The 25,224-nt window shown below is 37.8% G+C and overlaps 1 protein-coding gene across 1 annotated transcript in view; it reads left to right on the top strand.

The window, feature by feature from the left end:
- The window catches only part of CNTN5 (contactin 5), an 807,282-nt gene that overhangs the window by 704,416 nt on the left and 77,642 nt on the right, over window positions 1–25,224 (top strand). The window contains exons 15-16 of the mRNA XM_063671374.1: window positions 1,335–1,493; window positions 16,972–17,121. Of these exons, the coding sequence (XP_063527444.1) occupies window positions 1,335–1,493; window positions 16,972–17,121 (309 nt within the window). The remainder of the gene's footprint in view (window positions 1–1,334; window positions 1,494–16,971; window positions 17,122–25,224) is intronic.

The raw sequence follows: 25,224 nt of genomic DNA on the forward strand, positions 1-25,224 counted from the left end.
TTCTTCTCAATGTTGCCCTATAGACCTTTGCCCACAATTCCAACTTTCGGTCACCTTCCTGATAGAATAGTCTCTATCTTCTATATCTTTAGTCTCTTGCATCTGCTGGTGGTTCTACTCACGTTAAAAAAAAAAAAAAAGTTCATTCCTTATTTTCTAAAAATGTCATTTGCCCCAATTAGGCTTTTAAACTTTTTCCCCATCTTACTGAACCTGTGTTGTTGATACTCTCTTTTCAAAGGTCTTCACCAACTCCTCCATCTGTTCAGCATGCAACCATTTCTTAGCGTTTAGCTCATGTTTCTTAATCAACAAATCCAGAGAGCACTTGCTACATAAAGACCAACTCAGAAAATACTTAAAATACTTAAGTTTTTGAAATTTAAAATACTTAAGTTTTTGAAATTCAAAATAAAGCATTATTGTGACTTTAATTGCCCATACTATGAAATGGAAGAACTGGCATTGCTTTGTAGCCACTAAAATATAAATACTTGTGCATTTTTAAAATACTATTCAAAATCACCACTAGAAATAAAAACACAATGGCACATTTCTCCTTAAATCTGACTATAATTGGTTCTTAAAGATGAAGTCCATCTTTAAGTATGACAGATTAGTCAATAATATTCTATACCATTCTTTCATAATCAAAAGGGAATTAATCCTCTTTTATTCACTACCTCCCCACTCCTACCAAGAAAAAAAGGAAGCTAATCATAGACCACAGTCTCCTTTGAACTCCCTATAGAACTTTATGTATGCATCATGTCTGGCATATGTCCTTACCTTGTCTATACTATCATTATTTCAGAACCTTTTGTATCTCCCTTGTTAAAGTCTAAGCTATGTGTACTTGATAGTACACATCACAGGGCTTGTACACTGTATGTTCTCTGAACATGAACATTAGCTCTATCCACTTGTAGTATTTTAGTAAGGATGAGATTTTTTTTGTCTCTGATAGCATTGCCTATCATTTTCTCTTGCTGCCTCTGTAAACTGATTGATTTCAGCAGCTGCATTTGATACTGGCATTCACATCTTTGTGTTTGTTTCTCATTATTTTTTTCTTTTTCTATAAAATATAATGCTAATTGGTAAATGCCTCTGGGCAGACAGTATCAGAAAGAAATCAAATGTACAATCAGGTTTCCCTCAGAAATCCTAGACTCCAACTTGCATCCATGACTTTTTTTGTCAATTTTAATTACTAAATTCATATTTCATTAAGATGATTACACAGTTTGATGTGCTACATATTGGAAATATAATTTCTCATGGCTCCCGACAATAATTTGTGCTTAACTTTATCCATTGCCTTTGACCTATAGGTCCCCCAGGCCCACCTGGGATAGTAATTGTTGAGGAAATCACCGAAAGTACAGCCACACTGTCCTGGAGCCCAGCAGCTGACAACCACAGCCCAATCTCCTCCTACAACCTTCAAGCTCGCAGCCCATTTTCCCTGGGCTGGCAAACAGTAAAGACAGGTAAGAGGCACTAAAGCAACATCAGATATAACCAGAATTGCCTTCTATCTCATAAGCTATATTGGCTAAGGTCTTACTAGGATCTTTTTTGGATTCTGAAATCTCTTTGTTATTTATTACAATATTGACAACTCTTTGCTTCTTTTTATGAACTTGAGAAGAGCAAGGTACCTTGCTTTCCTCTTTTCAGTTCCCAAAGAGGGACCATATCATGTTGGCTTATTTGTTTGTTGAAATAACCTTAAACTCACATAGAAGTTGCAAAAATAGTAGAGTTCCTGTGGACCCATTCCCCAGCTTCCCGCCATGATAAAATCTTACATAACCATAGTACGATTACCAAATCAGGAGATGATGTTGGTGAATTGATGTTAACTAAGCTTCAGATCTTACTAGAATCTTACTAGTTTTGATATGCAATTGTTTTGTGTATACTTATATGAGATTCTATGAAATCTTATTATGTAGACTCAAGTAACCCCTGAGACAATCAGGATATAGATCAGTTTCATTAGCTCAGTTCCTTGTGCTACTCCTTTTTAGTCATACACCTGTTTTATTTATAAAAAGAAAATCTAGTGGCTGGCAAGATGGCTGAACAGGAACAGCTCTGGTCTGCGGCTCCCAATGAGATCAATGCAGAAGGTGGGTGATTTCTGCATTTCCAACTGAGGTACTAAGCTCATCTCACTGGGACCGGTTAGACAGTGGTTGCAGCCCATGGAGGCAAGCTGAAGCAGGGTGGGGCGTTGCCTCACCCAGGAAGCATAAGAGGTCAGAGAACTCCCTCCCCTAGCCAAGGGAAGCTGTGAGGGACTGTGCCATGAGGAACAGTGCACACCAGCCCAGATACTACACTTTTCCCAGAGTCTTCACAACCCACAGACCAGGAGATTCCCTCAGGTGCCTATGGTACTAGAGCCCTGGGTTTCAAGCAGAAAACTGAGCAGCCATTTGGGCAGACACTGAGCTAGCTGCAAGAGTGTTTTTTCATACCCCAGTGGCGCCTGGAATGCCAGTGAGACAGAACCATTTGCTCCCCTAGAAAGGGGGTTGATGCCAGGGAGCCAAGTGGTCTAGCTCAGCAGATCCCACCCCCATGGAGCCCAGCAAGCTATAAGATCCACTGGCTTGAAATTCTCAACAGTCTGAAGTTGACCTGGGATGCCTGAGCTTGGTCGGGGGGAGGGGTGTCCACCATTACTGAGGATTGAGTAGGGGGTTTACCCTCACAGTGTAAACAAAGCCACCTGGAAGTTTGCAATGAGCAGAACCCACTGCAGCTCAGCAAAGCTGCTGTAGGCAGACTGCCTCTCTAGATTGCTCCTCTCTGGGCAGGGCATCTCTGAAAGAAAGGCAACAGCCCCAGTCAGGGGCTTATAGATAAAACTCCCATCTTCCTGGGACAGAGCACCAGGGGGAAGGGGAAGCTGTGGGCGCAGCTTCATCAGACTTAAATGTTCCTGCCTGCCAGCTCTGAAGAGAGCAGCAGATCTTTCAGCACAGTGCTCGAGCTCTGCTAAGGGACAGATCACCTCCTCAAGTGGGTCCCTGACCCCCGTGCCTCCTGACTGGGACACAACTCCCAGCAGGGAGTTGTGACCGACACCTCATAAAGGAGAGCTCTAGTTGGCATCTGGCAAGTGCCCCTCTGGGACTAAGCTTCCAGAGGAAGAAACAGACAGCAATCTTTGCTGTCCTGCACCCTCTGCTGGTGATACCCAGGCAAACTGGGTCTGGAGTGGACCTCCAGCAAACTCCAGCAGACCTGTAGCAGAGGGATCTGACTGTTAGAAGGAAAACCAACAAACAGCAAGGAATGGCATCAACATTAACAAAAAGGACGTCCACAGAAACCCCATCCAAAGATCACCAACATCAAAGACCAAAGATAGATAAATCCATGAAGATGAAGAAAAAAACCACACAAAAAGGCTGAAAATTCCAAAAACCAGAATGCCTCTTCTCCTCCAAAGGATCACAACTCCTCGCCAGCAAGGGAACAAAACTGGACGGAGAATGAATATGACGAATTGACAGAAGTAGGCATCAGAAAGTGGGTAATAACAAACTCCTCCAAGCTAAAGGAGCATGTTCTAACCCAATGCAAGGAAGCTAAGAACCTTGAAAAAAGGTTAGATGAATTACTAACTAAAATAACCAGTGTAGAGAAGAGCATAAATAACCTGATGGAGCTGAAAAACACAGCACGAGGACTTTGTGAAGCATACACGAGTATCAATAGCCAAATCGATCAAGCGGAAGAAAGGATATCAGAAATTGAAGATCAACTTAATGAAATAAAGTGTGAAGACAAGATTAGAGAAAAAAGAATGAAAAGGAACGAACAAAGCCTCCAACAAATATGGGACTATGTGAAAAGACCAAACATACGTTTGATTGGTGTACCTGAAAGTGACAGGGAGAAGGGAACCAAGTTGTAAAACACTCTTCAGGATATTATCCAGGAGAACTTCCCCAACCTAGCAAGACAGGCCAACATTCAAATTCAGGAAATAGAGAGAACACCACAAAGATACTCCTCAAGAAGGGAAACCCCAAGACACATAATCATCAGATTCACCAAGATTGAAATGAAGGAAAAAATGTTATAGGCAGCCAGAGAGAAAGGTCGGGTTACCCACAAAGGGAATCTCATCAGTCTAACAGTGGATCTCTCTGCAGAAACCCTACAAGCCACAAGAGAGTGGGGGCCAATATTCAACATTATTAAAGAAAGAATTTTCAACCCAGTATTTCATACCCAGCCGAACTAAGCTTTATAAGAGAAGGAGAAATAAAATTCTTTACAGATCAGCAAATGCTGAGAGATGTTGTCACCACCAGGCCTGCCTTACAGGAGATCCTGAAGGAAGCACTTGATATGGAAAGGAAAAACCGATACAGCCACTGCAAAAACATACCAAATTGTAAACACCATCGACACTATGAAGAAACTGAATCAACTAACAGGCAAAATAACCAGCTAGCATCATAATGACAGGATCAAATTCACACATAACAATATTAACCTTAAATATAAACGGGCTAAATGCTCCAATTAAAAGACACAGACTGGCAAATTGGATAAAGAGTCAAGACCCATCAGTGTGCTGTATTCAGGAGACCCATCTCATATGTAAACACACACATAGGCTCAAAATAAAGGGATGGAGAAAGATTTGCCAAGCAAATGAAAAGCAAAAAAAAGCAGGGGTTGCAATCCTAGTCTCTGATAAAACTGGCTTTAAACCAACAAAGATCAAAAAAGACAAAGAAGGGTATTACATAATGGTAAAGGTATCAATGCAAAAAGAAGAGCTAACTATCCTAAATATATATGCACCCAATACAGGAGCACCCAGATTCATAAAGCAAGTCCTTAGAGACCTACAAAGAGACTTAGACTCCCACACAATAATAATGGGAGACTTTAACACCCCACTGTCAATATTAGACAGAGGAACAAGACAGAAAATTAACAAGGATATTCAGGACTTCAACTCAGCTCTGGACCAAGCAGACCTAATAAACATCTACAGAACTCTCCACCCCAAATCAACAAATATACATTTTTCTCAGGATCACATCACACTTATTCTAAAATTGACCACATAATTGGAAGTAAAACACTCCTCAACAAATGCAAAATAATGGAAGTAATAACAAACAGTCTCTCATACCATAGTGCAATCAAACTAGAACTCAGGATTGAGAAACTCACTTGAAACCACACAACTACATGGAAACTGAAAAACCTGCTTCTGAATGACTACTGGGTAAATAATGAAATTAAGGCAGAAATAAATAAGTTCTTTGAAATCAATGAGAACAAAGAGACAACATACTAGAATCTCTGGGACACAGCTAAAGCAGTGTTTAGAAGGAAATTTATAGCACTAAATGCCCACTGGAGAAAGTGGGAAAGATCTAAAATCAACACCCTAAAATCACAATTAAAAGAACTAGAGAAGCCAGAGCAAACAAATTCAAAAGCTAGCAGAAAACAAGAAATAACTAAGACCACAATAGAAATGAAGGAGATAGAGAAACAAAAACCTTTCAAAAAATCAGTGAATCCAGGAGCTGGTGTTTTGAAAAGATTAATAAAATAGATAGACCACTAGCCAGACTAATAAAGAAGAAAAGAGAGAAGAATCAAATAGACAGAATAAAAAATGATAAAGGGGATATCACCACTGATCCCACAGAAATACAAACTACCATCAGAGAATGCTGTAAACACCTCTATGCAAATAAACTAGAAAATCTAGAAGAAATGGATAAACTCCAGGACACCTATACCCTCCCAAGAATAAACCAAGAAGAATTTGAATCCCTGAATAAACCAATAACAAGCTCTGAAACTGAGGAAGTAGTTAATAGCCTAACAACCAAAAGAAGCCCAGGACCAGACAGACTCACAGCCTATTTCTACCAGAGGTACAAAGAGGAGCTGGTACCATTCCTTCTGAAACTATTCCAAACATTAGAGAAAGAGGGACTCCTCCCTAACTAATTTTATGAGGCCAACATCATCCTGATACCAAAACCTGGCAGAGGCACAACAACAACAAAAAAAATTTCAGGCTAATATCTCTGATGAATATCAGTGGGAGAATCCTCAATAAAATACTGGCAAATCAAATCCAGCAGCACATCAAAAAGCTTATCCAAAATGATCAAGTCAGCTTCATCCCTGGGATTCAAGGCTGGTTCAACATATGCAGATCAATAAACATAATCCATCACATAAACAGAATCAATGACAAAAACCACATGATTATCTCAATAGATGCAGAAAACGACTTTAATAAAATTCAACAACTCTTCATGCTAAAAACTCTCAATAAAATAGGTACTGATGGAACATATCTCAAAATAGTAAGAGTTATTTAGGATAAACACACAGCTAATATCCTACTAAATGGGCAAAAACTGGAAGCATCCCCTTTGAAAAGTGGCACAAGACAAGGATTCCCTCCATCACCATTTCTATTAAAAATAGTATTGGAAGTTTTGGACAGGGCAATCAGGCAAGAGAAAGAAATAAAGGGTATTCAAATAGGAAGAGAGGAAGTAAAATTGTCTCTGTTTGCACATGACATGACTGTATATTTAGAAAACCCCATTGTCTCAGCCCAAAACCTCCTTAGGCTGATAAGCAAATTCAGCAAATTCTCAGGATACAAAAATCAATGGGCAAAAATTACAAGCATTCATATATACCAATAATAGACAAACAGAGAGCCAAATCATGAGTGAACTCCCATTCACAATTGCCACAAATAGAATAAAATACCTAGGAATAGAACTTACAAGGGATGTGAAGGACCTCTTCAAAGAGAACTACAAACTACTGCTCCAGGAAATAAGAGAGGACACAAACAAATGGAAAAACATTCCATGCTCTTGGATAGGAAGAATCAATATCATGAAAATGGCCATACTGCCCAAAGTAATTAATAGATTCAATGCTCTCCTCATCAAGCTATCATTGACTTTCTTCTCAGAATTATAAAAAACTACTTTAAATTTCATATGGAACCAAAAAAGAGCCCGCATAGCCAAGACAATCCTAAGCAAAAAGAACAAACCTGGAGGAATCATGCTACCTGACCTCAAACTCTACTATAAGTCTACAGTAACCAAAACAGCATGGTACCGATACCAAAACAGAGATAACGACCAATGGAGCAGAACAGAGACCTCCGAAATAACACCACACATCTAAAACCATCTGATTTTTGACAAACCTGACAAAAACAAGAAATGGGGAAAGGATTCCCTATTTAATAAGTGGTATTGGGAAAACTGACTAGCTATATGCAGAAAACAGCAACTGGACCCCTTCCTTACACCTTATACAAAAATTAACTCAAGATGTATTAAAGACGTAAATGTAAGACCTAAAACCATAAAAACCCTGGAAGAAAACCTAGGCAATACCATTCAGGACATAGGCATGGGCAAAAACTTCATGACTAAAACACCAAAAACAATGGCAACAAAAGTCAAAATTGACAAATGGGATCTAATTAAACTAAAGATCTTCCTCATAGTGAAAGAAACTGTCATCATAGTGAATAGCCAACCTACAGAATGGGAGAAAATTTTTGCAATCTATCCATCTGACAAAGGGCTAATATCCAGAATCTACAAAGAACTTAAACAAATTTACAAGAAAAAAACAACCCCATCAAAAAGTGGGCAAAGGATATGAACAGACACTTCTCCAAAAGAAGACATTTATGCAGCCAACAAACGTATGAAAAAAAGCTCGTCACTGGTCATTAGGGAAATGTAAATCAAAACCACAAAATCATCTCCTGCCAGTTAGAATGGCAATCATTAAAAAGTCAGGAAACAACAGATGCTGGAGAGGATGTGGAGAAATAGGAACGCTTTTACACTGTTGGTGGGAGTGTAAATTAGTTCAACCTTTGTGGAGGACAGTGTGGCGATTCCTTAAGGATATAGAACCGGAAATATCATTTAACCCAGCAATCCTATTACTGGGTATATATCCAGAGGATTATAGATCATTGTGCTGTAAAGACACATGAACGTGTATGTTTACTGCAGCACTATTCACAATAGCAAAGACTTGGAACCAACCCAAATACCCATCAATGATAGCCTGGATGAAGAAAATGTGGCACATATATGCCATGGAATACTATGCAGCCATAAAAAAGGATGAGTTCATGTCCTTTGCAGGGACATGGATGAAGCTGGAAACCATCATTCTCAGCAAACTAACACAGGAACAGAAAACCAAACACCACATGTTCTCACTCATAAGTGGGAGTTGAACAAGGAGAACACATGGACACAGGGAGGGGAACTTCACACACTGGGGCCTGCCAGGGGGTGGGGTCCTAGGGGAGGAATAGCATTAGGAGAAATACCTAATGTAGATGACGGGTTGATGGGTGCAACAAACCACCATGGCATGTGTATACCTATGTAACAAACCTGCACGTTCTGCACATGTACCCCAGAACTTAAAGTATAATTTAAAAAAAGAAAATCTAATATAAAATTACACTGCACAGCATTTTAATGCCTGCTTCCAGGATGTTCACATTACAGTTGCATTATTTAAAAATTTTTTTCATCTCTAATCATTTTCTTTTCATTTTACAACTTCCCATATCTCTCCAAATGTGGCTGTCCAGCAGGGATATGTAAAATCACACTTACTGGATAGTTACTAGACACTTATTTAACATATTGGTATTTGAAAAGTGTACAGTAAGTCTACAGAAGAGAATCTTTAGAAGCAATTGTCCATACTGAGTAACAACTGTGTTTTTGTTTTAAAGTCTAATGACCTCTACTGACCTGTTTTGAAATTAAATATAGAAATCAGCAAAATATTTGCATGCAGTAACCTTAAAACTCAACCAGAGTATTATGAGGGTAAAGTGGTTCATTTTATTGTGTAGGTAAATGAAATTTGAGTTTTTGTATGAAACATTGTAATATCAGAAAGAGAAAATTTGTTTATCTATATGCAGAATTTAATTCAGAATTTCTTTGATATTTAGGCTCCTGCATTAAGTTAGACCTCAGTTTGATCATTATAGTGTCTATAAACATATTTATTATGCATATATACATATTTATTTTGTATTATAGATAATTGCTCATATCAGCCTCATTCCTGGATCCATTATAACCCTGTGATACCTTTAAAGACCTCAAAATTGGAGAATTTCTAGGTATGGTAGTTAATTCAGGAAGGACACATTTAAACCACATGAGCAGATTTACTCAAAAATTCTTATAACCTTCAACCCTGTGCTTCAATCTTATTCTTGGTGTGAAAGCTTAAATCTTTGGCTCTGCAGCCAGGAAATGACCTCACCTTCAGATCTGGTGTTGTGCACTCATCTAACTCATCCTCTTGCCTACAGCCATGCTTCCTATCTGCTCTTGCCACACTATCCATGCAACTTACTTTTGGAGAAGTTTTCCTTGTGGATACATTGCAATACATGTGTGTTTTACTACTCATACTAGGCCCATAGCAATCCAGTACCTATCTTCTACCTGCTACATCCATGCTTTGCTAGTTACACTTATGTTCTGATTCTCACCTATGGTTTTCTTTCTCAGTTCACCTGTTTTTACTTTTTGTTTATATATAAACACGTTTATATATATATATATATAAACATACATAGTCATGTGTGTGGAGGATTTAGGCATTTGAATTGTTATTTTTGTGTTTGTTTTAGAAGTCCCTACTGTAAAGTTGCATCTTTATCTTCCTAATATTATTTGAATGCTAGAAATATTTTTAAATTGTTATTTTACTTTAAGTTCTGGGATACATGTGCAGAATGTGCAGGTTTGTTACACAGGTGTATGTGTGCCATGGTGGTTTGCTGCGCCTATCAACCTGTCATCTAGGTTTTAAGCCCCACATGCATTAGGTGGTTGTCCTGATGTTCTCTCCTCCCCTCATCCCCTGACAGGCCCCAGTGTGTGTTGTTTCTCTCCCTGTGTCCATGTGTCCTCATTTTTCAGTTCCCACTTATGAGGGAGAACATGTGGTGTTTGGTTTTCTGTTCCTGTGTTAGTTTGTTGAGGATGATGGCTTCCAGTTTCATCCATGTCCTGGCAAAGGACATGAACTTATTCTTTTCTCATGACTACATAATACCGCATGGTGTATATGTGCCACATTTCCTTTATCCAGTCTATTATTTATGGGCATTTTGGTTGGTTCCATGTCTCTGCTAATGTAAATAGTGCTGCAATAAACATATGTGTGCATGTATCTTTATAGTAGAATGATTTGTATTCCTTTGGGTATATACCCAGTAATGGGATTGCTGGGTCAAATGGTATTTCTGGCTCTAGATCCTTGAGGAATCACCACACTGTCTTCCCCAAGAGTCGAGCTAATTTACACTCCCACCAACAGTGTAAAAGTGTTCCTATTTCTCCACAGCCTCACCAACATCTGTTTTCTCTTGACTTTTTAGTAATCGCCATTCTGACTGGCATGAGATGGTATCTCATTGTAGTTTTGATTTGCATTTCTCTAATGATAAGTGATGTTGTGGGTTTTTTTAATATGTTTGTAGCCACATAAACGTCGTTTTTTGAGAACTGTCTGTTCATATCCTTTGCCCACTTTTTGATGGTGATATTTTTCAGAGTTCTTTTTTAATTCAATTCAGCAAGAACAACACTTCTAAAAACCCTACAATTGTGCTGTACTTATACAAAAGTTTTCCTTCAGAAAACAATTTCTGCAAGTGATCAATTGTATTTACCCTTCATGGTGCTAGGGCTCTCACTAGATGTGTCCTCTTCTAACTCATTTCTCCAAAATGCACCATTAATTGCCGCTATTGGCAGAGGCATGCTGTCCTCAGGGCAAGCCTGATGAGGAGCTGTCCACAAGGTTTGCATGCTCCAAAATAGCTCTTTTAGATGCTTCCTGGTTTTAGTACCATGCTCATTCTCACAGTTTCTTTCATGCCTGTGATGGGGAAATAAGTCTCTCTGAAGCCACACCAGCCCCACTGGGTCATGGGCCTTTTGGTTTCATAGTTGTTCCCTCATTCTAAATTAATTTCAGTCAAAATAAACTCTAATTTGACAATATCCATTAGAAAAAAAATGAATCTGGAGTTTAAACTCGCTGATACAATTAATGCAATTGATAATCTACTACTTGAAAAGCATTCAAAATATACCAAAATGAGCATAAAAAATAATGAGTCTCATTTTTGGCAAATGAAGTGAGAGGTTCCATGTGAACCCTCTAGCTGAGCACATCTTGGATTTAAAGTATGAATACCACCTCCTGCAAACAAGACTAAAATGTAAATGAGAATAACGTGTTTATTTTGAAAAAAGTATGCAAACAGCCATAACAAATAGATCATTTCACTTGCAGACCTCTTTTCCACTCAAGCAAATGGCTTTTGACTTAGAAACCTGATTTTCTTTTTTATACTACTGAGAAGCATTAGCTGACATAGTTTTTGATTATGTCTACTTAGGAATATCAAATTGCCTATAATCATAGAATTCATTGGTCTTTGTTTACTTAACTCAGATATGCTTCTTAAATATTCTTCTATCAGTGGATATGTCTTCTATCTGTGGATATGTTTTGCACAGATTGACTTGTTACATTTTTCAACTGAACAGATTTTTTTGGTATTTTATTAATTAAATTGGTGGCTGGGTTTGGGTGGCTCATACTTGTGATCTCAGCACTTTGGGACATCCTGAGGTGGGAGGATCACTTAGGGCCAGGAGATTGAGACCAGCCTGGACAACAGAATGAGATCTTTTCTCAAAATAAATAGTCTTGGATGTGATTCTTTTGCTTGGAAAGGCATTTTAACAAGATGCTTTCCCTGAGTCAATATAAGGTCTTCCACTGTCTTTAGTTACTGTCACATTCTCTCTGATGCATAATGTTTTCTTTGAAACCAAGTTGTCCCTAAAGTTCCGGAAATAATAACTTTATAAAACAATGCTGCAAGACTTTTAAAATACTTACTTTGGTATAAATCCTCCATTATCCTTAATCTCCACAATATTGCATTTCAAATCAAAACCCTAATTGTATAAAAAAGAAAGTTTTTACTTTCTTTCATATTGCATTTTATTTCACTAAAAATAATAATACCTTCAATTAATACTCATAATTATTTTATATCTCTTATAAGTAACAGGGAATTTAGAATTTCCAAATCTTTTTTTTTCACTTTAAAGAGAGGAATGAAGAGTGGTTGAAAGGATATGGACTTGGAAACGGAGTCTTTAAAATCTCTAGTTATGACCAAGAGGATATAAATATGCATAACTTTGGAATGAAGACTATTTTTATATGTATTTTACATAAAGCTTATAATAATTACATCAAGATTCAAGCAGAATTAATTAATATCGCCAATTCAAACTAGGCAATTTGAACTCTCATTCGTTTAATAAAAATTTACCGAGCACCTTTTAGGAAGTGTTCTAGGCACGTGCAGTGTATCAATGAACAACATCAAATAAATAAATCCTTGCCCTTGTGAAGACTGTATTCTTACAGGTGAAGACAAAATAAGCAGAGAACATAATAAGAAAGTAAATTATATAGTATCTTAGAAGGTGATGAGTACTATGGGGGAAAATAAATTATGTGGAGTAAGAGGAATCAGAAGTACTATGGTAGGGTCAGTGTATTAGTCAGCTCAGGCTGCTATAACAAAATTCCACGGACTGAGTGGATTAAACAACAGAAATTTACTTTATTACAGTTCTAGAGGTTGGGAGTTCCAACATCAAGTTGCTTTCTGTGTTTTCACATGGATCACACACATACACACACACAGAAAGAGAGCGAGCAAGCTCAGGTGTCTCATCCTATAAGGACACTAAGATCATAGCCCCACTCTTACGACATCATTTAACCTTAATTACTTCCTTAGAAGCTCTATCACCAAATACAATCACATTAGGGGTTAGGACTTTAATAGATGAATTTCAGGAGGACACATTAGTCCATAGCAGGAAGGTTGCAATTTGAAATAGAGTGGCCAGGGTATGCCTTACTGAGAAGGTATATTTGCATAAATTTTATAAGAGGTATGAACTTAGCTATCCCAATATCTAGGGGGAGGCAGCCCAGGTATAAGGAGCAACTAGACCAAAAGTATTAGGAGCATGATATGCAAGAGCATTAGAGGATCAGTGAGGCAGGAGCAGAATGAGGTTTAGGGAGAAAGGGAGATGAGTTTTGAGAGATATTGGCAAGACCAGATCATACAGTACTTGGGTTTTCACCCTCAGAGAAATGAGACATCAGAAGATTGCTCTTCTAAGTCTCATGTTTTAACAGAGTCATTCAAGCTATGTGAAAAAACAGACTTATGAGAGGGGTAAGTGAAGAGTGACTAAACTATTTAGGAAGCTGTTATTATGGTTGAGAGATGATGGTGCTTCAATGTGACAGAAGCTTGGTGACACAGGTCACTGATGCTTTTATGACAGAGGTCATAAAAATGGTCAGAATTTGAAACTATTTGGGTGGTAAAACCAACAGCATTGGCTGAAAAACTGGATGTAAACAGTATGAGAGAAAAAGAATTCAAGGATGACTGTAAGATTTTTGACCTAACCAACTTAAGAATGGAGTTACTGTTAAGTGACATAGAGAAGCCTGAGAAACCTTCATAACTGGAACAGATTGGGTAGGAATGAGATAAAGAGTTCCATTTGAGACACATTAAGTTGATGTATCTGTTAGACATCCAAATGGGATTTCAGGTAGGCATTTGCGTATATAAGTGTGGTGTTTAAGTGAGAGGTTTAGCGTAAAGTTATTGGCATATAAATAATTTAAAATATGAGACTGTATGTCAACTCCAAGAAAGTAAGTATAAAATAAAGAATAAAATGTATGAAAATAACACCCTGGAGCATTGTACCAGTAAGAAGTTATGGAGAAGAGAACCAGCCAAAGGCGGCTGAATGAAAGCAATCATTGAGGTAAAAGGAAAACCAAAATAATGTCATGCCATGGAAAAGAAAGGAATAAAGCCTATCAAAGAAAAGGGCCTAATGAGATGTGTCAAATGCTACTGAGATGTCAAGTAAAATGAAGACTGAGAACTGATCATTAGTTTTAGCTATATGGAGGTCATTGATAACCTTGACAATAGCAGTTTTTATGTAATGGTAGGCATCAGCATCAAAGTCTAACAAGCATGAGTTCCAGAGACAATAGGAGAAAAATTAATATAGACAACTCTTCCAAGAATTTTTTCTGCCAAGATAAGTGGAGATATCAACATAGTTTGAAGTCATAGATGCCATAATTTTCTAATGGATTGGAGTGAGACGGGGAGAAAGAAAGGAGTCCAGGATGGCCCGAAGATTTGGGATACAACATCTGCAAGAAAGCAATTGTCATTCCCCGGATAAGAATACTGCAGAAATCTATTCAAATAGTAATGTCTATTAATAATATGCCATTGAACATACGAGTCTGAAATCTAGGGAAGAGGTTCATTAAAAATATTAGTTATCAGCATAGAAAGTATCTAAAAACCATGAGGCTGGATAAATCACCATGGAATAAGAAAATGGAAAACAGGAGAGCCAAGTTGTATCAGGAAGACAAAAAGAAATCAGCAATGGAGACTGATAAGGCATAGTCAGGTAAGAGAGAAACAGAAGTTAAGTTCTGAAAAGTGTTTCAAAGGATGATCAACTGTGTCAAAGAATGATGATAGTTCAAGTAAGATGAGTAACAGAGATCTGGCCTTAAGGTTTCAGTAACAGAGACCATTCATTGGTAATCTTGACAGAAGCCAGTATGATGGAAAACTGGAGGTAAGAGTCCGACTAGCATGGGTTCAAAAGAGAATGGAAGAAAAATAATTGCAAACAGTAAGTAATAGCACAAACAGCTCTCAAAAGAATCAGAAACTGAGTTAAGGCTGGAAGGAGAGGAAATGTTAAGAGACCTTAGTTTTGTTTTTCAGAGAAAAACACCCGCATGCTTGTATGCCGATGGGAAACATCCACTAGAGATGTGGGAGAGAGAGGAAAAAAGGGCTGGTTCTTTTTCTCCATGATATCTTAAGAGGTCCACCCCATCATTCTCAGCAAACTATCGCAAGAACAAAAAACCAAACACCACATGTTCTCACTCATAGGTGGGAATTGAACAATGAGAACACATGGACACAGGAAGGGGAACATCACACTCCGGGGACTGTTGTGGGGTCGGGGGAGGGGGGAGGGATAGCATTAGGAAATATACCTAATGTTAAATGACGAGTTAATGGGTGCAGCACACCAACATGGCACATGTATACATATGTAACAAACCTGCACATTGTACACATGTACCCTAAAACTTAAAGTATAATAATAATAAAATAAAAAATAAAAAAATTTAAAAAGAGGTCCACCCCTTAATAAAGGTAAAATTTCTTTAGTTTCTAATGGAGTAAAAAGTTGTAGGAATGCCCAGAGAGGAGATTAAGTATATAGGGGATTTTGCTAATGACAGATCATAAATTCCAACTGTCACAGTGGAAGAACTTCAAGAATGAGGGAGAGATATGAGCTGAGCAGAAGAGGAAATCGGCAGAATTCTCAGGAGGTTAGAATAAAAGGGATGAGCATGGTCCAGATGTCTGGAGTTACTTGAGATGACTTATATAAATATAAGTAAATTAAGCAGTGATGTTAAGTCCTGGTGCTCCCAATGCAAGTATTGGTGATACAGTGTAGGTTCTGGGCTAGAGAAGGCTGAGCATTATCTGGCAATCCCTTCTTCTCTTTTGTATGTTTGTCAAGCATAGCTTGGCATTTCACCAAGCTGTGGTCTGACACTGGCCTTTCCCTCACCCACCTCTTAGACTCCAAGCGTACTGCTCAGTTGCCAGTGCAGCAAGAGGGAAAAGTTGTTGTTTTTTTTTTTCCACGTCTTCATGTCACTACTTTAAAAAAACACATCAGCCCTGCAGTGCTGTGAGATTTGTCGGGCAGCTCACACTGCCTATGCTCTGAGCATTCAGCTTTCACAGAGCTACTTATTTAGTAACATTCTTTTGGTACCTTTCAGAAGAGATTTTCATGGAAAATCCAAGGTGATTTCATTCCACCTTGCTGTGGTAAAAACAGAATTGAGTCCTCAAATCAAGATCCCCAACTCCCACCCCGGCTCTACTGCCATGCCTACAAAGAAATCCAAGAATGATATAAATCCAGAGGATCTTTGCATGCTGTAAGGGAGATTCTCCACATTCTGCCTTTTCACTCCTGTAACAAATGTTTAGAAACATTTCCTAGACAGCAGAGATGAGTGAACAAGAAAAGCAGTCCCAAACGAAGCATGTATGCCATGTAAAAATACTTCACTAATGGTAATTGTATTGACAAACAATGTTATGCCCTGATGAAAATTTAAATGTAGTACAAAAAATGTAAATGTAGTACAAAAATCACTCTAAGAAGAATTCAGTGTTTCTACTCAGATATCACAAACTGTGTTTTTAAATTAGAGAGATATATTCTTAATTTGCTGCTTGGAATTACCAAGTGACTAAACATGTTTGCCAGAACTGGGAGAGCAAACTACTCAAAAAATTTCCTGGAAATTGAAAGAAAACTGTTTAAATTATAGTTCTAATTGGCCCCTTATCTGGGGCTGAGGGATTGATGAAATAATTATTAGTGTACCTAATGGCAAGGTTTGTGTAAAGATAAAATGAAACAGTTCTAATTAACTCCAACAAACTTTGACATATGTAAGTGCTCACTCCCTGAAGATTGATTTTCATTTTACTAATGACGCTGGAAGTGACACCATGACCACGTGTTGTGAGGAAATATGCATTAGCCTTCTAATTCTCTCAGTAGCATTAATATTCTTGATTGCCATTTGTAGCATATTTCTAGTCCTCCTAATGACATGAAATTTCCTTCCTTTCTATAGTCCCAGAAATCATAACAGGGGACATGGAGTCAGCCATGGCTGTGGACCTAAATCCCTGGGTGGAATATGAATTTCGAGTGGTGGCCACCAACCCTATTGGGACAGGAGATCCAAGCACCCCATCTCGAATGATCCGCACGAATGAAGCAGGTAAAAATTTGGAAGAGTCAGATTGGATTTGGTATGCTTCTAATCATCTTGAAAGTGAGTTGAATTAACCATGATTGCTCCATTGCTTGCTTTAGCATAATTTGTCCTGATTCATTTACCTAAACATCATAAAATTATTTTCTTTAAAATAATTATTTCATTTTATTTGTTCTCAGAACTTTTTCTCCTTGTTTCCACAAATACAGTCATCTAAATGCTTCAATTTTCTCCCAATCCTTGTACTCATCTTCAGGTTACCATGAAATTGAAGCAGTTCATTTATTCTTCTAATAATATACTCATTCAATATAGCGTACGCTTAAGATTCAGAATAAATCGGCTCACCTTCTTTTTTTCCAGTGATACTTTACTTAAATTACAGTGTACTTCCTTAGAACTCTTTTATGTTACCTTTCACCACCAAACCCATATAAATTACACTTTGCAAATAGTAAACATTGTCCTTCCTTGACCTACTGCCTTCCTGAAGTTTCTATGTAAAATAAATACCAATCTGCTCCTTGACTTTGAAAACATTACATTATTCTCAGCTTTTAGAAAAAGCATATCTGATAAAATGTTTCTAATGACTGAGGAATTAACAGCTCTATTTGAATTTTAAGATATCTTGCCTATCATCTGGAAGGAGCAGAAAAATAAAGAAATAAGGAATACAGAAATTTTCTGAGTAGATTTTTTATGACTTTGGACAAAGTCTTATTGAGGTCTTTTATGTCCCTCCAATATTGTACATTAAGAAAGTATCTGGTTACACATTTACTTAGGGGAACACAAACATTAATAATGTTGATAAGAACAATATGAAAACAATAGAAAGAGGAGGATCAGGGATAGGTACATGGAGGAAAAAATAACAAACGCTCATATTTTTATGCTCAATGATAATAGATGAGTCTCAAATAAAAGTGCACTGAAAATGAAGGTTTGTCATATACGTTCACTGTCCTATATTGAAACCTAGAACAGTGTTCGGTACTGGTACTCAACATGTCATATTTTTAAAGGGAACAATTTTTTCCTTTATATCCCCCTACACACACCAGTACATATGTCAGATACACATGTACATGCAAGACTAAGAATTAACTGTGTCCATTGTGTATTATAGTTATAGAACTGAACCAAAAATATGACTTTTGACCTCTAACAAATTAAACAAAGCTTATAATCATTAAAATAAACTATCAAAACAGTTGACTTTTTCTCTAAAACATATTATGGCCCTCTCAGAAGGAAGGAAGGAAGGAGAATGGAGGAAGGGAGGGAGGGAAAAGAAACTAAACAAATCCCAAGATGGCCCACTAGACTCAAGACAAATCGAACAGCTCCTGCTGAGGGAGCCAGAAGACTAGCGTGCTCCTAACAGATCTTCACAGGGAAGGCACTGAGAGTGGACACAGGGAAAATACAGAGGTTGGGCTGATTGCGGGAGAACGTTGGGACCCCTACGTGGGGCTACAGCACACCCAGACTTATTTCTGGCCCCCAACAGCTCTGGGGGAATTGGTGAGTTGAACTGGCAAGGAGCAACCCACTCTTGCCACAGGCCTCTGGAACCCCAGCAGAAGGAGACCCCCTAGACCACCACGGACTCTGGACTTGGCAGGGAGAGTTGCACACACAAGTGGTAGGAGCTGCAAGCCAGCTGATGTGGAGCCCAGAGGGCCTGGTGCAAGAACATCTGTAGTGAAGCATGGTCAGGGACGGCCATCCCCCTAGGTTCGATTTGCTCCATAGGAGACTTTTAGCCCTAGGGGAACTTTCTGTCTGTCCTGAACTCTGTAAGGCAGTTTTGCCCATCAGATGGGGCCAGTCCCACCTGAGTAACACCTTAGTCTGCTGGCCTCTCCCAGGGCCTCAGTATGGCCACGCCTGCTTGCAGGGCGCCCTCGGGAGCCTTGAGAGGCCTCACAATAGCTTCTGCTCTGGCAGACCCTGACTGAAAGGCAGAGAGCTTAAGCGGGGCGGCTCCTATGGCCACTCACCAGCCTGCACAGTCTTTCCCCACACTGCAGCCGCAGCGTCCGCGACATTCCTCCATGGGGCAACTCCCACATGAGTGTGCTGGGCGTGTCTGCTTAGGGGTAGGAGTGGGGATTTGGGTTTGCTTTCCTTGCCCTGACAGCGCCTGGTAGTACAGTCTGCTCCCCCTTCCCCTGCCAACCACCATTGCAGACAGAGTCTTGGTGGGTACAGAGCCAGCAAGCTCTGCCCCAACAAGTACCCCACCCTTGCGTTAAGAATGCACAGATGACAGCGGATCCTCCCCCACCCTGAGTGACCCCACCGGCTTGCAGAGCAGAGAAGGCACCCAGACCTGCGCCTGTCAGTGCCCCGCCCCCAGCCAACACCACCTCCAGTGCAAGCAGGCACACAGTTGTCATCAGGCACCCCCCACCACCACCCTCGCCCCAGGCCCAACCTCCACTGCATTGCCTCTGCCACTGTGGTGAATGTACCCAGGGAGACAGGCACTCAGGAACCCGCTAGCACTCAAAGATAAAGATTCAATATCATTAAAATGAACATACTGCCCAAAGCAATTTATAGAGTTTATGGTATTTCTATTAAACTACCATTAACATTCTTCACTGAACTAACAAAACTATTTTAAAATTCATATGAACCAAAAAAGAGTCCAAATAGCGACGGCAATTCTAAGCAAAAAGAAGAAAGCCGGAGGCAATATGTTACCCAACTTCAAACTATACTACAGCACTACAGTAACCAAAACAGCATGGTACTGGTACTAAAACAGACATATAGTTGAGTGGAACAGAATAGAGCGTGCAGAAATATGGACTAACTCCTACAACCATCTGATTTTTGACAAACCTGACAAAAACAAGCACTGGGGAAAGGATTCCCTATTCAATAAATGGTGCTGAGATAACTGGCTAGCCACATGCAGAAGATTGAAACTGGACCACTTCCTTTCACCGTATACAAAAATTAACTCAAGATGGATTAAAGACTTAAATGTAAGATACAAAACTATCAAAACCCTAGAAAACAACCTAGGTGATACCATTCTGGTCATAGGAACAGGCAAAGATTTCATGATGAAGATGACAAAAGCAATTACAGCAAAAACAAAAATTGACAAATGGGTTCTAATTAAACTTAAGAGCTTCTGCACAGCGAAAGAAACTGTCAACAGAGTAAACAGATAACCCACAGAATATGATAAAATTTTTGCAAACTCTATATCTGATAAAGGTCTAATATCCAGCATCTATAAGGAACTTAAACAAATTTACAAGATAAAAACAAACAGCCCCATTAAAAAGTGCACAAAGGATATGTGTAGACACTTTTCAAAAGAAGACATACATGTGGCCAACAATCATATCAGAAAAAGCTCAACATCACTGATCATCAGAGAAATACAAAATGCAATGATATTAAAACCACAAATGAGATACCATCTCATGCCAGTCACAATGGCTATTACTAAAAAGTCAAAAAATAACAGATGCTGGCAAGGTTGCAGAGAAAAAGGAACACTTATACACTGTTGGTGGGAGTATAAATTAGGTCAACCATTGTGGAAGAAAGTATGACAACTCCTCAAAGACCTAAAAACAGAAATAACTTTTGACCCGATACTCCCATTACTGGGTATATGCTCAAAGGCTTAATACCTGGGTGATGAAATAATCTGTACAACAAACCCCCATGTCACAAGTTTACCTGTGTAACAAACCTGCACACGTACCCGTGAACTTAAAAGTTTAATTGCCAAAAAAATCCACATGATCAAATTATCACATTAAAAGTAAATAACAATACAAAAGATGTTCAATTTTTTCTATATAAAAATTAAACAACCAAAAAAATAAAAGGTAAAATGGCTTAAATATGTTGGAAAAGATTCATCCACAGAAAATCCAACTTCTCCACTTTTGTGATTTGCCTATTATAAGTTGTTTTTTCTGCTACCTTTTCAATAGCATGAATTTTAAATTAAACATTAATTGCCTGGTTAGATTTTCATGCATCCAGAAAACCAGCCATGCTTTCATTGTGTACAGGTGTTCATTAATTAAGAGCATAACAGGTTAGTTGTTCTTCATTTTATGTACTCACTGTGCAGATACTGAAATGACTGCCAATAGTAGTACTTATGCTCACATATTTTCTAAAAAGCGCTGCCTTACTTTGCATATTGTTAATTGTGTTTAAACAAAGGCAAAGATTACTGCCTAATTCAGAGGCTCTCTATAAATATTCATTTCAAAAATAAATAATCCATTTGGGATGAATAATCCTTCTCAACTTTTTATGGTATGAATCTCCTTGTGCTATTAAAAAGCATTTTAGCAAGATCACTTTTACATTTCAAGCTAAAGTGTATTCAGATTATGCATTTTAAAAGAATATCTATTTCTGCAGCTACCTCAATCATGTATTTGCCTGTCTCTATTTTATCATGAGTTCTATATACATGACATACTTTAGTCCATTAAAATCTTATGGAAGAGAAGTAGCATGAAAAATGCACGAAGTACTCTCCTTTGAAAGTGAGTTGAGGAAGGTTTGTATTGCATACTTTATGCTTCCTGTACTGTGGTACTACATAGGGTTAGAGCTACTAATGGTGTTGAACCAAGTGTTGAGTTATGTGCCTGTTTTGTCAGGCAGCACAGATTTAAAGAGACACCAATATCTGGAGACATCCTCTCAAATGATGCACTCTGCCTCTATTAAGTACATATCCAGTATTTTAAAAGATAATGCTGTTCTAAAGATCCAACTAAACTTTGAAAATAGAGCTTCTTGGGAGAAAAAAGGTCTCACATTAGGGATGTTGAATTGAAAGTGGTATGCCTCTTTAAGGTTCACTTATTTAATAGAATATTCTAAATTCCAAAGCAGTGCAGTGAACCGTTTCTGTCATAGAATCGCTCCTTTTCTGCATACCAAAAAACAGAATTTTTCTTTACAATTTTTCTGAAGAGTATATTTTGAATTTTCCGGTCATCAAGAACTACTCGGTCAGGCACGGTGGCTCATGCTTATAATCTCAGCACTTCGGGACGCTGAAGCATAGGGATCATCTAAGCCCAGGAATTCGAGACCAGCCTGGCCAACATGGCAAAAACCATCTCTGCTAAACCTACAAAAATCAGCCAGGCATGGTGGCACATGCCTGTAATTTTAGCTATTCAGATGACTGAGGCGTGAGAACCCGGGAGGCAGAGGTTGCACTGAGCAGACATTGTACCACTGCACTCCAGCCTGGGCGAGAGAGTGAGACTCTCTCAAAAAAGAAAAAAAAAAAAAAGGAAAGAAACATTCTTGATAGTCAGCAAAGCTAAGATAAATTGGTTCAGTCCAATTTCTTCATATTAGGATGTCAAAATAATAATACAAATATATATTTTTATGCACATGTTTCATTTTTAATTTATGTGGTTATACAGTAGGTATATATGTTTTGGGGTTACATGAGATATTTTGATACAGGCATACAATGCTTAGTAATCATATCAGGATAAATAGGGTATTCATCCCCTCAAGCATCTATCCTTTGTGTTTCAAACAATCCAATAATACACTTTTAGTCAGTTTAAAATGTACAATTAAATTATTTTTTTACTATAGTCACCCTGTTATGCTAGCAAATACTAGGTCTTATTTATTCTTTCTAACTATTTTTTTGTATCCATTAACCATCTTCCCTTCCCCCCAACCCCCACTACCAACTACACTTCCCAGCCTCTGGTAACCATCCTTCTACTCTCTGTTTACATGAGTTTGATTGTTTTAATTTTTAGCTCTTACCAATGAGTGAGAACATGTGATGTTTGTCTTTCTGTGCCTGGCTTATTTCACTTAATACGATGATCTCCAGATCCATCCATGTTGTTGCAAATGACAGGATTTCATTCTTTTGTATGGCTCAATAATACTACATTGTGTACAAGTACCACATTTTCTTTATCCATTCATCTGCTGATGGACATTTAAGTTGCTTCCAGATATTAGCTATGGTGAATATTACTGCAATAAACATGGGAGTGCAGATATCTCTTCAATAAACTAATTTCCTTTCTTTTGGGTATATACCTAGGAGTGGGATTGGTAAATCATATGGTAGCTCTATTTTTAGTTTTCTGAGAACCCTCCAAACTGTTCTCCATAGTGTTGTACTAATTTATGTCCCCACCAACAGTGTATGAGGGTTCCCTTTTCTCTAGATCCTCACTAGCATTTGTTATTGCCTGTCTTTTTGATATAAGCCATGTAAACTGGGGTGAAATTATATCTTACTGAAGTTTTGATTTGCATTCCCCTGATGATCAATGATCTTGAGCACCTTTTCATATGCCTGTTTGCCATTTATACGTCTTCTTTTGAGAAATGTCTATTCAAATCTTTTGCCCATTTTTTGAATAGGATTTTTTGATTTTTTTTCCTAGATAATTGTTTGACTTCTTTATATATTCTGTTTATTAATCCTTTGGCAGATAGGTAGTTTGCAAATATTTTCTCCCATTCTGTGGGTTGTCTCTTCACTTGTTTACTGTTTCCTTTGCTGTGCAGCTTTTTAAATTATCCCATTTGTCTATTTTTGCTTTAGTTTCCTGTGCTTGTGGTATATTGCTTAAGAAGTCTTTGCCCACTCCGTTGTCTTGCAGAATTTCCCCAATGTTTTCCTGTAGTAGTTTCATATTTTGAGGTCTTAGATTTAAATCTTTAATACATTTTGATTTGATTTTTATGTGGCAAGAGATAAGAGTCTAGTTTCATTTTTCTGCATATAGATACCCAGTTTTCCCAGAACTATTTAGTGAAGAGACTGTCCTTTCCTTGATGTATGTTCTGAGAACTTTTATTGAAAGTAAGTTCATTGTAGATGTATGGATTTATGTTGGGGTCTTCCATTTTGTTCCATTAGTTCATGCATCTGTTTTTATGCCAGGGCCATACTGTTTTGATCACTGTAGCTCTCAAGTATAATTTGAAGTCTGGTAATGTGATTCCACCAGTTTTGTTATTTTTGCTTAGGATAGTTTTGGCTATTCTAGCTCTTTTGTGATCTGATATAAACTTAAGAATTGTTTTTTTCTATTTCTGTGAAGAATATCATTGTTATAGAATATCATTGTTATTTTGATAGGGATTGCATTAAATCTCTAGATTGCTTTGGATAGTATGGACATTTTAACAATATTGTTTCTTACAATTCATGAACATGGAATATCTTTCTATTATTTTGTGTCCTTTTCAATTTATTGCATCAGTGTTTTACAATTTTCATTATAGAGATATTTCATTTATTTGGTTAATTCCTAAGTATTGTATTTTATTTGTAGCTATTGTAAATAAGATAAGTTTCTTGATTTCTTTTTCAGATTGTTCACAGTTTGCATATAAAAATGCTACTGATTTTTGTATGTTGATTTTGTTTCCTGAAAATTTACTAAATTTGTTCATCAGTTCTAATTGTTTTTTGATGGGGTCTTTAGATTTTCCCAAACATAAGATTATATCATCTGCAAACAAGAAGGAGTTGATGTCTTCCTTTCCAGTTTGGATGCCTTTTATATATTTCTCCTGTCTGATTGCTCTAGCTAGGACTTCCAGTACTATGTTGAAAAACAGTGGTGAAAGTGGGCATCCTTGTCATGTTCCAGATCTAGGAAGAAAGGCTTTCAGTCTTTCCCCATTTAATATAATACTAGCTGTGAGTTCATCATATATGATTTTTATGATGTTGAGTTATATTCCTTCTATACCCAGTTTGTTGAGAATTTTTATCATGAAGAGATGCTGAATTTTATCAAATGCTTTTTCAACATCAATTGAAATGGTCATAGGTGTTTTGTCCTTCATTCCGTTAGTGTAATGTATCACACTGACTTATTTGTGTATGTTGAATTTGCCTTGCATCCCAGGGATAAATTCCACTTGGTCATGATGAATGAATTTTAATATGTTATTGAATTCAGTTTGCTGGTATTTTGTTGAGAAATTTTGCATTGATACTTATCAGTGATAACAGCCTATAGGTCTTTCTTTTTTCTTTTTTGATATGTCTTTGTCTATTTTTGGTACCAGGGTAATACTGGCCTC

Source organism: Pongo pygmaeus, chromosome 9 (assembly GCF_028885625.2).
Source record: "Pongo pygmaeus isolate AG05252 chromosome 9, NHGRI_mPonPyg2-v2.0_pri, whole genome shotgun sequence".
NCBI classification, from domain to species: domain Eukaryota; kingdom Metazoa; phylum Chordata; class Mammalia; order Primates; family Hominidae; genus Pongo; species Pongo pygmaeus.